The following is a 13,629-nucleotide window of genomic DNA, read 5'->3' as shown; positions in this document are numbered from 1 at the left end:
AGGTGGTCAGGCAATCCTGAGCTGGCATGGAAACAGGGGCATGCTATAGGTCCAGCTGATGCCCCTTGTTCACACTGGCAGCCTGCGAGGAGACATTTGATGCCATTATTGTTCACCTTGGTGAAAGCATTTGGGAAGATGTAAGCGGTAAAAAATTGCTACTCAGAGCTACATGGGCTTTTGGGCAGATCCAGGAATTGTTCTGTGAGGTGACAATTCTTTGGGCCTGACATGTTGCAGCACAGTGTGTGTGTGGCTGGGGGGGGATGAAGACTTGATGGGTCAATAAGTCCAGGGGGTCTGTGAATAGCGAGGTGGCTATATTCATATGTACCCAAGGGGGGTTGGTAATTCTCCATTGGGACCTCTTACTGGGCATCTGAGTTATTCAGGGAGGATGGGGTATGCCTATCTGCTGGGGGAATGGATATAATTATGTCTGATATTAACCTGGTGGGGGTAGGAGGAGGCAGCCAGGCATCATTGCTGGTGTCTCGTTGTGGCAAATGTGGCAGGTATTGTTATGGAAGGGATACAGTTGTCAGATAAAACAGTTTAGAAAGGATTTGAAGGAAAGTATTCCTGAAGGGAGCTGAGTAAGGGGGGAGTTGAGGTTCCTATGACTAGAACAGCAAGGAGCCAGTCCCCCTCCTTTTATAATCCCCTTAATCTCAGATGAAAGAAGGGCCGCGAGGTCCTAGCCATTGGATGTCTGGGACCAGGCTGGAGATTATAAGGAAATGATTAGGGACAGGATAATGACCTTCACTGTACAATTTATTGTTGGGTATGTCCTGATATTTTAGGTGAATAATGTGGCAATCTAATTAAACCACATCCATTGCCTCCTCTCTCCTGTCTTTCTTCTGGCATGGCCAGGCAATAATGCTTTTAATCACTGCTTGCTTTTTATTGCCCTTCCAACGCAGACATTTCAATCCATGTTCTGGAGGAAAGAAGAGTCTGGGGAAAGCACTTTTTCAGATTATTTGTAGTATGTTTAGAAAGACAGTCCCTAATCTGAAGAGGAAAGACACAAAGCATGTATTTTGTATCTGTTATGCATGTGTGTATAACAGGAATATCCTTGGAGTGTGTTGCATTCCCAATATGTGCAAAAAGAAAATGAAAATGTAAACAAAGACAGCAGGTGAGCATGTTAATTTTAGCATGAGATTAGTTTGATTTTTACTGCCACTGAGTTGTTTTCAAGGATTCTCTACCAGATAACTGAGTGTGCTTGGACTGCATAATACTTCATTGAAGAAATCATTATTCAGGGTGCAATACTTGTATCTTTGGTACACCTCCGATATAACGTGACCCGATATAACATGGGTTCGCATACAGTGCGATAAAGCAGCACTCCCACAGATCAGCGCACCAGCTCCCAACCCCAGGGTGCTCCACTTCCCGCTGCAGGTGAGAGTAGGGAGGTTGGGAAAAGGATGCTGTCTTCCACATGAGATGTTAGGTCTTGAGGTGTACATTTATCTAAGGTGGTGGCCTGTGCTTTTAAAGTTCCTGAGAAAGGGAGCATGGGTTGTCCAAAAGAAGAGTGTTTTACACATTATTTTTTAGACATCTAAAATTATATATGAAATGTATCAAGTGTGCTAAATGATTTATAAAGTAAATAAAAGAGACATGATCTGCCCTAAGCCATTTACACTGTTGTTATTGACATGAAGTGACAAACAAGAGCAATGAACTCTTGGATATATGTGGAATGGGAAAAAGGGAGGCTGGAGGTTAAAATGATGTGTTTATCTAGCTACGTTATATGACGATTCTGCTACATCAGTTGTTTGGTAGAATATTGTATCTTTGTTGCTTTCACTGCTTATTGTGGACATTGCAGAAAAAAGTTAGTCTTGAGCAGTGATTTGAAAGAAGAGAGGAAGCGGACATGGTTGTCTGGGGTTGGAAGTGTGTTCAATGTAAAGGCGGCCACACAGAAGGAGATGCAAAGAAGAGAAAGGAGGGGAAGACAGGAAGGTGCTTTGAAACTGGGTATCATTGACAGAAGTAGAAATGAAAGCTGACCAGGGAGGAGTTATGTAGGACCTTGAAGGCAATTATGAGATGGCCAAATAGGAACTAGGGGAGGGATTCAGAGGGGAGTGACATGGGCTGAATGACAGCTGAGAGAGATGATTTTCGCAGCTGTATTTTGAATGCAGTTCAGGGAAGCAATGTGGGTAAGAGAGAAACTAAAGCAGAGTTCATGGCCAGGGTATGGACAATGGTCTTAGCTATTGAGACAAAGAGGAGAGTTTACATTTTTGGAATTGCAAGACTTGGAAATTGTGTGTCTGCATGCAATAAAAAATGATAGTCAGTGGAGGGATGGAGAAGAAGAAGAAGCTTTGCTTAGGGCTGCCCTATTGTGCCTTTTTATGCACTACAAAGGAAGACGTATCTTTAATAAAGCACACACTATTTGCCCGAGAAGCAAAGGAAAAAAAAGATTTCCAAAAAACCCACACCCAATCCATCCTACCATCCTCAAGAATAAATCTGGGAAAAGAGGTGAATTGTACATCATGGGCCTTCAAACACTTGAAATACTGCAGCAACTAACCTCAACAAGCATGGAAAGGTGTGGTCTCTGACAGCCTGGACTCAAATCATTTAGGGCTTCAAGTATAAAATTCAACCAATTGACCTGCCCCCTGAAATGGATATACACCTCTACCCCACTATAATGCGACCCGATATAACACAGGTTTGCATATAGTGCGGTAGCAGCAGGGCTCTGGTGGCGCTTTAAAAGGTCTGGGGCTCTAGCTGCTGTGGGGAGCCCAGGGCCCTTTAAATCACTGCTGGAGCCCTGTCGCTGCTACCCTGGGACTGCTGCGGGGAGCCCAGGGCCCTTTAAATCACTGCTGGAGCCCTGCTGCCCCTACCCCAGGACTGTGGCAGTGGGGCGCCACTGGCTATTTAAAGGGCCTGAGGCTCCCTGCAGCAGCGGGAGCCCAGAGCTCTTTAAATCACCACCGGAGCCCTGCTGCCCCTACCCCAGTATAATGGGGTTTCAGCTATAATGCAGTAGGGATTTTTGATTCCGCACGACCGTATTTTAGCGGGGTAGAGGTGTAGTGACAAAGCAGTTGTCAAAATAGTCTAAAATGTTTCCTGCAGCTAATGCTATTAAGCAGGAAAAGCATCACATTTTCCTCCATTTGTGATTTCCAAGTAAGCTTCAAGAGTGCGCCCATCTAAACAGTAATGCAATAATTCCCTACATGCAAGAGAGAACTCAGGTAATTGTTCCAAATCATCCACAGAAATTTCTTAGAGACCAGAAATACTTGAGCCATACCATCTACCCCCACTATGAACTGTGTATATGCTAGTTAAGAAAACCCCATCTTTACAGTATAAAAAGATGTTAACAGATGTAATAAAATCACTGGCTGTGGACTCTTTGTCCATCACTAGGAAATCATCAGCCAGTGAGAGCAGTGCAGGCTCTAAGCCATTCCTCAGCCAAACTCTAAATCAAAAAGGATCAAGTTTCTAACAGTCAAACTCAAGACCTTTTTAATCAGTGTAACAGAATAATGCACGTATCTTGCATGAAATGGTAATGTCAATATTGAGATAGTTTTTCTAAATGTGTGTGACTGAAATGTCATTTGTCTGATCCACGTTTGTGAAATAATGGGCACTGTAAGGTCACATTTGGCCAAAAATGTGTATATCATATCTGTGTGTATTTTACAAAACCGGAGACTGATAAGTGTTGATGTGAAATGTAACAAACTAAAATAAAATACCCTTGCAGCATTGTCCCAGTGCATTAGAACCTGAAAATGAAATTGACTAGAAACGAAATAGGCTATTTTCATTGTCCAAATAGAGAGAAGTGCAAGGAGTGAAAAAACCAACCTAGATTTCTGAAAGCTATTTACATTAACTTGTCAATTTTTATACTCTAAGATGATGACAGTAATGTAGCTAAAGATTTTTTTAAATATGATTTTTATCCTGACAGTTCTCCTTTTCTTTAGTTTAAAGTGAATTTACTGGCGAGTTTGAAGGCTCCACTTTTTTTATCGATATCATGCACTTCATTGTAAATTTAAAACAGCATCACTTTATTATAATATCCACAACGAATTTTTCACTGTGTTCTTTTAATGTGGTTGGCCATGTTTAAAAAGTTTGTTTAAAACAGTGTTGTTCAAGTGTTATCTTTTGTTCAGGACAATACTATTTGAGGAAAGCATAGACCAGGAGGGCCAAAATTACTGACCGTCCGAGCCGCATACAATAATCTTTAGAAGTTCAAGAGCTGCAGGATACACACAATCTGCCCCACGGGGCAAAGCCTGCCAGGGTGTGGAGCTTTTGCCCTGATGACCCCCACTGGGCTAAAGCCCTTAGACCAGGAGTCGGCAGCCTTACAGAAGTGGTGTGCCGAGTCTTCATTTATTCACTCTAATTTAAGGTTTCGTGTGCCAGTCATACATTTTAATGTCTTTAGAAGGTCTCTTTCTATAAGTCTATAATATATTACTAAACTATTGTTGTATGTAAAGTAAATAAGGTTTTTAAAATGTTTTAGAAGCTTCATTTAAAATTAAATTAAAATGCAGAGCCCCCCCCCCCCCCCCCGGACCGGTGGCGAGGACCTGGGCAGTGTACCACTGAAAATCAGCTCGCGTGCCACCTTTGGCACACGTGCCATAGGTTGCCTACCCCTGCCTTAGACTCACCTCCCTGCAGGGCAGAAGCTCCTCATCCCACCACCCCGCCGTAGGGCAGAAACCCCTCATTGCACAACACTGCCGCAGAGTAGAAGCACCAACCTCCCCCCCTTCCCAATCTTGTAGGCAGAGAATGGAGGGGGTTTGCACAGGGGGCTCTGGGAGCCGCATTTTAACTGTAGAAGAGCTACATACAGCTCACAAACCACTGTTTGGCCATGGCTGGCACAGACATAGAAAAAGACAAACAACAAATTAGTGGTTCTTTGCTACTGCTGCACTCTGATAACTACCATTCATTTGTTTCTTAATTCTTAGACTAAGCACAACTTGTTTTTAATAACTACTGGCGCTAATGATCCCACACATAACTGCTTGTTTTTATTAGGTTTCCAGCGATGCATTTCTGCAGGGCAGATTTCAATTTTTGCAGTGTTATCGTGCATGCAGTGTGCTGCTGTGGGATATCTGGAACTTTTTCTCCACTTCTTACTCATATGCATATAGCTAGAGGCACCTAATTTAATAATATATTAAGGCTCAATGTGTCTCTAACAGAAGTGTCAGCCACAATAGGGAGTCTATTCTTCCACAGATGCATTTGCAATTTATACACCTCACTCACTCATTAGCAGATAGGGAACAAAATTACTTCCTGTTCTGTAATTTCACAAGTTAAAAAGTTTGCTGGAAAAATACTCTAGTATGTTATGATTGATTTTTGGTCAATTGACATCAGTTGTTTAGCTCACAAAGTAACATCTTGTTTTCTGTGTGTTGCAGGTAGCATAGTGTACCTTGGGATGATGTTGGGGGCATTCTTCTGGGGAGGCTTGGCAGACAAGGTGGGAAGGAGGCAGTCTCTCCTGATATGCATGTCTGTCAATGGATTCTTTGCCTTCCTGTCATCATTTGTCCAGGGCTATGGCCTCTTTCTCCTCTGTCGCTTATTTTCTGGATTTGGGTAAGCTCTTCTGCTTTCTTTCATTTCTTTAATTTTTCTGTGTTTATGAAACTTGTCATATGTTTAATCATATATGGAAATGCACATTATGTAATGTAGGGTTATAGTCTTGTTTCAGTGGCTGGAGAAATACACTGTGCACATATGTGATTAGCTCTAGAAGACCTATCAAAGGGGAGGAAGGATTGTCTTTTGGCTATGACATGGTACTGAGAACTGGAAGACGGGAGTTCAGTTCCTGTTTATGCCAAAGACGTCTTGTGTGAACTCGGACAGCTAACAATTTCCGTGCCTCACTTTTCCTATCTCAAAATAAAATATTACATATCTCAAAGGTGTGTGTTAAGACTTCATTAATGTTTGTAATGCATTTTGAGAACTTCATATATATTGTGCTATACAAGCACAAAATATTACTAGCAGTTGATTGCTAAATGTAAAAACTGACCTTTAGTGACACTTGCCCCATATTGTGGGTGTTACTTTGAGGGTATATTTGGGGCTCTGTTTGTTTCAATTTCTTTTCTTGTGGTCTAAATAATTTTTGATGGGGGTGGGATGATTTAAGAGATTGGTAGTAGGACCTTTTCGGTTGCAGTTTTAAACCCTACCTTGGTCAGAGTTGGAGTAATATGGGGAAGCTTCTGCAGTCTGCCTGTATTCTTCCTCTGCTTTTGTGGATAAACAAGAACTTAGTCTCCGGCACTAACAATTTGGCACCCCCTAATAAGCACTAGATTCACAAAGGGTGAAATTCCCCCATGATACCGCTTACATTTTCACTTCAGGCCACTTGCATCCCTGAACAGAGTCTGCAGCCTTAGGGTGGTCCAGTGGGGATCTCCAGCTTCCTCCCTCAGTTCTGACTTCTGCTTCTGGAATGATGGTGGAGACTGAGGTTTTTGGATACAGACTGACTTCCCTTTGGTTCCTTTAGAGTCTAACGTTTAATGGGATCTTAACAATTTTGTTACCTGTGCTCCATAGACATTGTAGCCATTGTGAGCTGGTCAGCCTAGTCTTCATCCTCTCCTGAGGATACAGTATCGTAGAATATCAGGATTGGAAGGGGCTTCAGGAGGTCATCTAGTCCAACCAGCTGCTCAAAGCAGGACCAATCCCCAACTAAATCATCCCAGCCAGGGCTTTGTCAAGTCAGGCCTTAAAAACCTCGAAGGAAGGAGATTCCACCACCTCCCTAGGTGACCCTTCCAGTGCTTCACCACCCTCCTAGTGAAAAGGTTTTTCCTAATATCCAACCTAAACCTCCCCCCACTGCAACTTGAGACCATTACTCCTTGTTCTGTCATGTGCTACCACTGAGAACAGTCTAGATCCATCCTCTTTGGAACCCCCTTTCAGGTAGTTAAAAGCAGCTATCAAATCCCCCTTCATTCTTCTCTTCTGCAGACTAAATAATCCCAGTTCCCTCAGCCCCTCCTCATAAGTCAGGTGTTCCAGCCACCTAATCATTTTTGTTGCCCTCCACTGGACTCTTTCCAATTTTTCCACATCCTTCTTATAGTGTGGGGGCCCAGAACTGAAGACAGCACTCCAGATGAGGCCTCACCAATGCCTAATAGCGGGGAATGATTACGTCCCTCTATCTGCTGGCAGTGCTCCTTTTATACAGCCCAAAATGCTGTTAGTCTTCTTGGCAACAAGAGCATACTGTTGACTCGTATCCAGCTTCTTGTCCACTGTAACCCCTAGGTCCTTTTCTGCAGAACTGTTGCCTAGCCATTCGGTCCCTAGTCTGTAGCAGACATGGGAGTCTTCCATCTTAAGTGCAGGACTCTGCACTTGTCCTTGTTGAACCTCATAAGATTTCTTTTGGCCCAATCCTTTAATTTGTCTAGGTCCCTCTGTATCCTGTCCTTACTATCCAGCATATCTACCACTCCTCCCAGTTTAGTGTTATCTGAAAAGTTGCTGAGAGTGCAATCCACGCCATCTTCCAGATCTTTAATGAAGATATTGAACAAAACCGGCCCCAGGACTGACCCTTGGGGCACTCCACTTGATACTGGCTGCCAACTAGACATGGAGCCATTGATCACTACCCACTGAGCCCGATGATCTAGCCAGCTTTCTATCCACCTTATAGTCCATTCATCCAGCCAATACTTCTTTAACTTGCTGGCAAGAACACTGTGGAAGACCGTATCAAAAGCTTTACCAAAGTCAAGAAATAACACATCCACTGCTTTCCCCTCATCCACAGAGTCAGTTATCTCATCATAGAAGGGAATTAGGTTAATCAGGCATGACTTGCCCTTGGTGAATCCATGCTGACTGTTCCTGATCATTTTCCCCTCCTCAAAGTGCTTCAGAATTGATTCCTTGAGGACCTGCTTCATGATTTTTCTAGGGATTGAGGTGAGGCTGACTGGCCTATAGTTCCCCGGATCCTCCTCCTTCCCTTTTTTAAAGATGGGCACTACATTAGCCTTTTCCCAGTCATCCGGGACGTCCCCCAATCACCATGAATTTTCAAAGATAATGGCCAATGGCTCTGCAATCAGCCAGCTCCTTTAGCACCCTCAGATGCAGTGCATCCGGCCCCATGGATTTGTGCTCGTCCAGCTTTTCTGAATAATCCTGAACTACTTCTTTCTCCACAGAGGGCTGGTCATGTCCTCCCCATACTGTGCTGCCCAGTACAATAGTCTGGGAGCTGACCTTGTTTGTGAAGACAGATGCAAAAAAAGCATTGAGTAATTTAGCTTTTTCCACATCCTCTGTCATTAGGTTGCCTCCCCCTTTCAGTAAGGGGCCCACAGTTTCCTTGACCACCTTCTTGTTGCTAACATACCTGTAGAAACCCTTCTTGTTACTCTTAACATTCCTTGCTAGCTGCAACTCCAGTTGTGATTTGGCCTTCCTGATTGCACTCCTGCATGCCTGAGAAATGTTTTTGTACTCCTCCCTGGTCATTTGTCCAAGCTTCTACTTCTTGTAAGCTTCTTTTTTGTGTTTAAGATCAGCAAGGATTTCGCTGTTAAGCCAAGGTAGTTGCCTGCCATATTTACTATTCTTTCTACACATCGGGATGGTTTGTTCCTGCAACCTCAGTAAGGATTCTTTAAAATACAGCCAGCTCTCCTGGACTCCTTTCCCCCTCATGTTATTCTCCCGGGGCATCCTGCCCATCAGTTCCCTGAGGGAGTCAAAGTCTGCTTTTCTGAAGTCTAGGGTCCGTATTCTGCTGCTCTGCTTTCTTCCTTTTGTCAGGATCCTGAACTCGACCATCTCATGGTCACTGCCTCCCAGGTTCCCATCCACTTTTGCTTCCCTACTAATTCTTCCCTGTTTGTGAGCAGCAGGTCAAGAAGAGCTCTGCCCCTAGTTGGTTCCTCCAGCACTTGCACCAGGAAATTGTCCCCTACACTTTCCAAAAACTTCCTGGATTGTCTGTGCACCGCTGTATTGCTCTCCCAGCAGATATCAGGGTGATTGAAGTCTCCCATGAGAACCAGGGCCTGTGATCTAGTAACTTCTGTTAGTTGCCAGAAAGAAGCCTCGTCCACCTCATCCCCCTGTCTGGTGGTCTATAGCAGACTCCCACCACGACATCACCCTTGTTGCTCACACTTCTAAACTTAATCCAGAGACTCTCAGGTTTTTCTGCAGTTTCATACTGGAGCTCTGAGCAGTCATGTTGCTCTCTTACATACAATGCAACTCCCCCACCTTTTCTGCCCTGTCTGCCCTTCCTGAACAGTTTATATCCATCCATGACAGTACTCCAGTCATGTGAGTTATCTGACCAAGTCTCGGTTATTCCAATCACATCATAGTTCCTTGACTGTGCCAGGACTTCCAGTTCTCCCTGTTTGTTTTCCAGGCTTCTTGCATTTGTGTATAGAAACTTAAGATAACTTGCTGATTATCCTGCTTTCTTAGTATGAGGCAGGAGTCCTCCCCTCTTACGCTCTCATGCTCGTGCTTCCTCCTGGTATCCCACTTCCCCACATCTTCTCCATTACTAGTTCCCTGCTTCTTTCAACACTTGATAATCCTTAAAGCTACAGTCTTAGACTTGGAACTGACAGCTGTCCAAAAGAAGTCTCATATATTAAAATCATGACATCTTGTAGAGTAGCTGTACCAACCAATGAAGGGTTGACTGGACTGGTCAATGACCTCTAGATGACCCTTCACTAATTTCCAGAAAGACTTTGGTTCCACCATTACTTCTACTGCAGCCCTGCTCTGAAGTCTTCAATAGTGGCTGTGGCTTGTGAGCCAGTGCAAGTCAAAACCAGAAATCCATTCCTCATTATAACGATGTGAGAAGTTGGCTTATTTGACTAGATGTAGAGATCAGTAGGACTTGAACCCAAACCTGGAGTGCTATGAGGCAACTAACTGGCCCACACTGCCACCGAGTAGCAGCTGTAAGCTGGCTTCTACCTCTGACCCATAATCTACAGAGAGAGGTTCACCACCATAGGAAGTTCCACCTCAAGTGATCTGACTGACAGTAGTCTTAGCGATCCCTAATTGGCTTCCTGCCGCTATATAAACCCACGGAGTGTACCAAGTAGTGTCCAGGCAATAATGTACATCCCTAGCTAGCTGCCATGACTGCCCTACTTCTCTGTTCATGAACCTTTGGTCTTGAGCTTGGGTCTGACTCCCAGCTGATCACTAGAACGCCAACACGGACCTCAAGACCTGGTATTGACCCTCAGCCTGATTCCTGACTCTGGCTCTGACCCTTGGCTTAATTTCTGACTCTGACTCCAGCTTGAGCCTCAGTTTGACTCTTGACCCTAATGCTAGCTTTGACCCCTAGCTTCGGTTCTGGAATCCCAAGCTCCTGCCACTAGTTCTGACTACTTTCCCCAAGTATCCTGACAATAGGAAGGCTTATTTATCTGCAACTCCACAAATGAGAGTGGCTAATTATCAGGATCTTCTTGCTAGATATGACTACGCCAAGTGGAACAAGCTGTCATCTTTCATGGATCATCTGCCTGAAGATGTAAGAGGCCACAACCATCTAATCAAGGCTGCTTTCAGTGCCTCAAATGTCGCAGCTATTTCAGTAGCAATGATAGTAACTGTGAGAAGGCTGCTTTCTAAAAATTCTAGTTTATTTCAGCATGTGCAAACCAAGGTTTAACATCTACTTTCTAAGGGGCTGGAACTTTTCAGTTGTGGGGGGAAAGACTGGAGGGAGGGGGAAGGGTGAAATCTTGGCTTTCTTAGGACTGTCTCAACCATCATAGTTTCCTTACCTAGTCAAATCTTTTTTTAAACTTTCCCTTTATTTTTTTTAGTAGTTTGTTTAACACAGTACTGTACCGTGTTTACTTTTTTTTTCTCTGCTGCTGCCTGATTACATACTTCTGGCTCCAAATGAGGTATGTGATTGACTGGTTAGTTCATATCTTTGAGGTTCTACGGTAGCTTAAATGTGAGAAGAACAATCACCTACTAAATTAATAGACCAAAAGCCACAGATATGTCCCCTTGACTTTGTAGTTTATGGGGACATATCCAAGGGTCGGGCTTTATACACCTGCTGAGAAGATAACAGTTTGTTTCAAGACATGTTATGATCTAGAGAGAGTTTCCATCCTGCAGTCCTTGGTGCACATTTAATTGGAGTCAATGCTCAGCTGCCACTGCTTTTCTAAGAAGCTTTTCAATAGAGCCTGTTTGCAAAGCTGCTGCCTGGTGCTCTGAACACGCTTTTGCATAACATTGCTCCCTAGATTTAGCCTGAAGAGCTGGTACTTAATTGAATAGTCTTACAATCATTATTTTGATCCTGCTCAGACCACCTTTATGAGGATCACAGTTACCAAACTTCCAGGACCAGAATCAGGTTGCGTGCAATGGCAGTCCTTTGAGATAAGTGCCTGCACGGATTCATGCAAACCACCTTCTGTCACCACTTCTTCGGAGTCTATGCACTGACCTTTGAGGTACTAGAAGGAACTCTGAGGAAGGGTAAGGACATAGCTCCATATATCTAGCTTATGCCTAGAGGTCTGTATTGTATAGTCCCAGAAGCAGTCACATGAGCCTCAGTCACCTAACCCCATAGTCATGGGCTTCTCTTAGTGATTAAAATTCCTAAACCTCCAATCTGAAAGTGGCTGTTTCTCTCTAATAGACATTCAGGCTACACATGTACCCGAATGACCTGCATCCTACTGTACATGGTCCAGAAGCACTTGAATTTAAAACACAGTTACAACGAACTGCATTGTACTAATTTTCATTAAATTACAATTTTTAAGGCGTCATTCAGCAGTTATTCCTCAAGGGAAACTGTTATGATTGCCTGCTCACTTTCAGATATTACCAGTTTCCTGAAGGCTCTGAAGGGAAAAAGTCTTTTATGAGACTGGGTGGCAGTGGGAGTCTGTCACCAGGCTATAAAAACCAGGCAGAGAAAAGAGGAGCTGATAGGAAGGGGAAGTAACAGTTGCAATCGGACAGTGGAGCAGGAAAAGCAGGACAGTAGTTGGGTTGATCCAATCCAAGAAGCAACTTAATAGCAGTTGTATGTTTCAAACTCTCACGTAGCATCTTAGCTGACCACAGGTAAAAGGATAGATGAATATTGCAAATGCCATCACAGACCAATATAATCTGTACTGTACTTTCACTGTCTGGCTCTGGTTCATTTTATAAGCAGAAGGTGACTAGATATTTCAGTCAAAGAGCATATTACTGCCTTATGCATTTTAATCTTGTGTGTTTTTCCTATTTATCTGTTTATTCCTGACATGCCTCTGCATTTCAAGCCCCTTTCATGAGTAAATCTGCAAACAAACACCAGATACTTTCTAAAACCAGGTTCATGATTGCTCTGCATAAGTGTTGCTTGAATCCCAGCTGTCACAGTGTGTGTTACCCAAATCTACTGCAACAAATTACAGCCCTGCAGGTAGATTAGCAGATGCTTATAATTTTTTTGATATGACAAATAGAGAGATGCATCTTAATTTATTGTTTTCAGAAATCCATCTCTCCTGCCATATATTGGCTAAATTCTTTTTTGTTCTTCACTCTTGTAATTCCACAGAATAAATGATAACTACTGATTAGTTCAAACATAAAAATGTAAATCCCTGTTTCTTTAAACTTGTATTCAGTATGATGAATTTTCTTTTGAGGTCAACAATTGCACCTTCTTTTGCTGAAAACTAAGACATAATACATTATTTTGGGTGATTTTTTTCCAGTAAGTAATAGTTCTCTTCTTTAAATGTTGCTGTCTAAAATAGAAAGATCAAAAATTGATATGAAAGCACAGTTATGATGGAGGTTGAGTGAAACTTCACTGAAGTTGGATGACAGATGGGCATGATAGATGTAGATAGGATAAATGTAAGAAGCAATTATGGTCCTTTTTGGAATAAGATAGGTAAAACAACAGGATACCTTTTTTAAAAAAAACAACCCTCACATTTTGGACCACTTTCATATTTGGTGTAAGCCCATCAATGAATTTAACCCATAGAGTCTAGCACTTATCCAAATGGTATAAATTTTGTAACACTCTTAGTGAATGAATTCATGAGGCAGTGCTCAGAAGTGCATGTAATATTTTTAGGAAGGACATATCTACTATAATGAAAATCCCCAGGAGCAGGACTCCAACTGGCTAGAAGAGTGTCTCATTCTTGCAGATGATGACCTTGTCTTGATAAAACATGCCTTCATTACCACCCAACTGGACTACAGCATTGCATGCCTTCATTACCTCCCAGCTGGACTTGTAAGCACTATGCCTGGGAATATTACAAAATACAGCTATGTGTTTCCTCAGCAATCTGACGTGTTACCCCCCAACTCCGTTTCTTGCTTGTGTCACTGGCCTCCCACAGAATACTGCATCAACTTCAAAGTCTCAGTCCTTTTTTTAGGGCAATATATTGAACTTCCACTAGTCAAGAGAGCTGAAGTGCTTAGGGCAAGGTATTG

General features: G+C 43.0%; 1 protein-coding gene across 1 annotated transcript in view; it reads left to right on the top strand.

The window, feature by feature from the left end:
- SV2C (synaptic vesicle glycoprotein 2C) overlaps positions 1–13,629 on the top strand; it is a 187,033-nt gene that overhangs the window by 86,321 nt on the left and 87,083 nt on the right. Inside the window, exon 3 of the mRNA XM_032774308.2 lies at positions 5,499–5,679. Within this exon, the coding sequence (XP_032630199.1) occupies positions 5,499–5,679 (181 nt within the window). The remainder of the gene's footprint in view (positions 1–5,498; positions 5,680–13,629) is intronic.

The sequence above is a fragment of the Chelonoidis abingdonii genome, chromosome 6 (assembly GCF_003597395.2).
Source record: "Chelonoidis abingdonii isolate Lonesome George chromosome 6, CheloAbing_2.0, whole genome shotgun sequence".
Classification (NCBI taxonomy): Eukaryota; Metazoa; Chordata; order Testudines; family Testudinidae; genus Chelonoidis; species Chelonoidis abingdonii.
The sequence above is the reverse complement of the archived record's forward strand: the minus strand, read 5'-3'. Positions and strand labels throughout refer to the sequence as shown.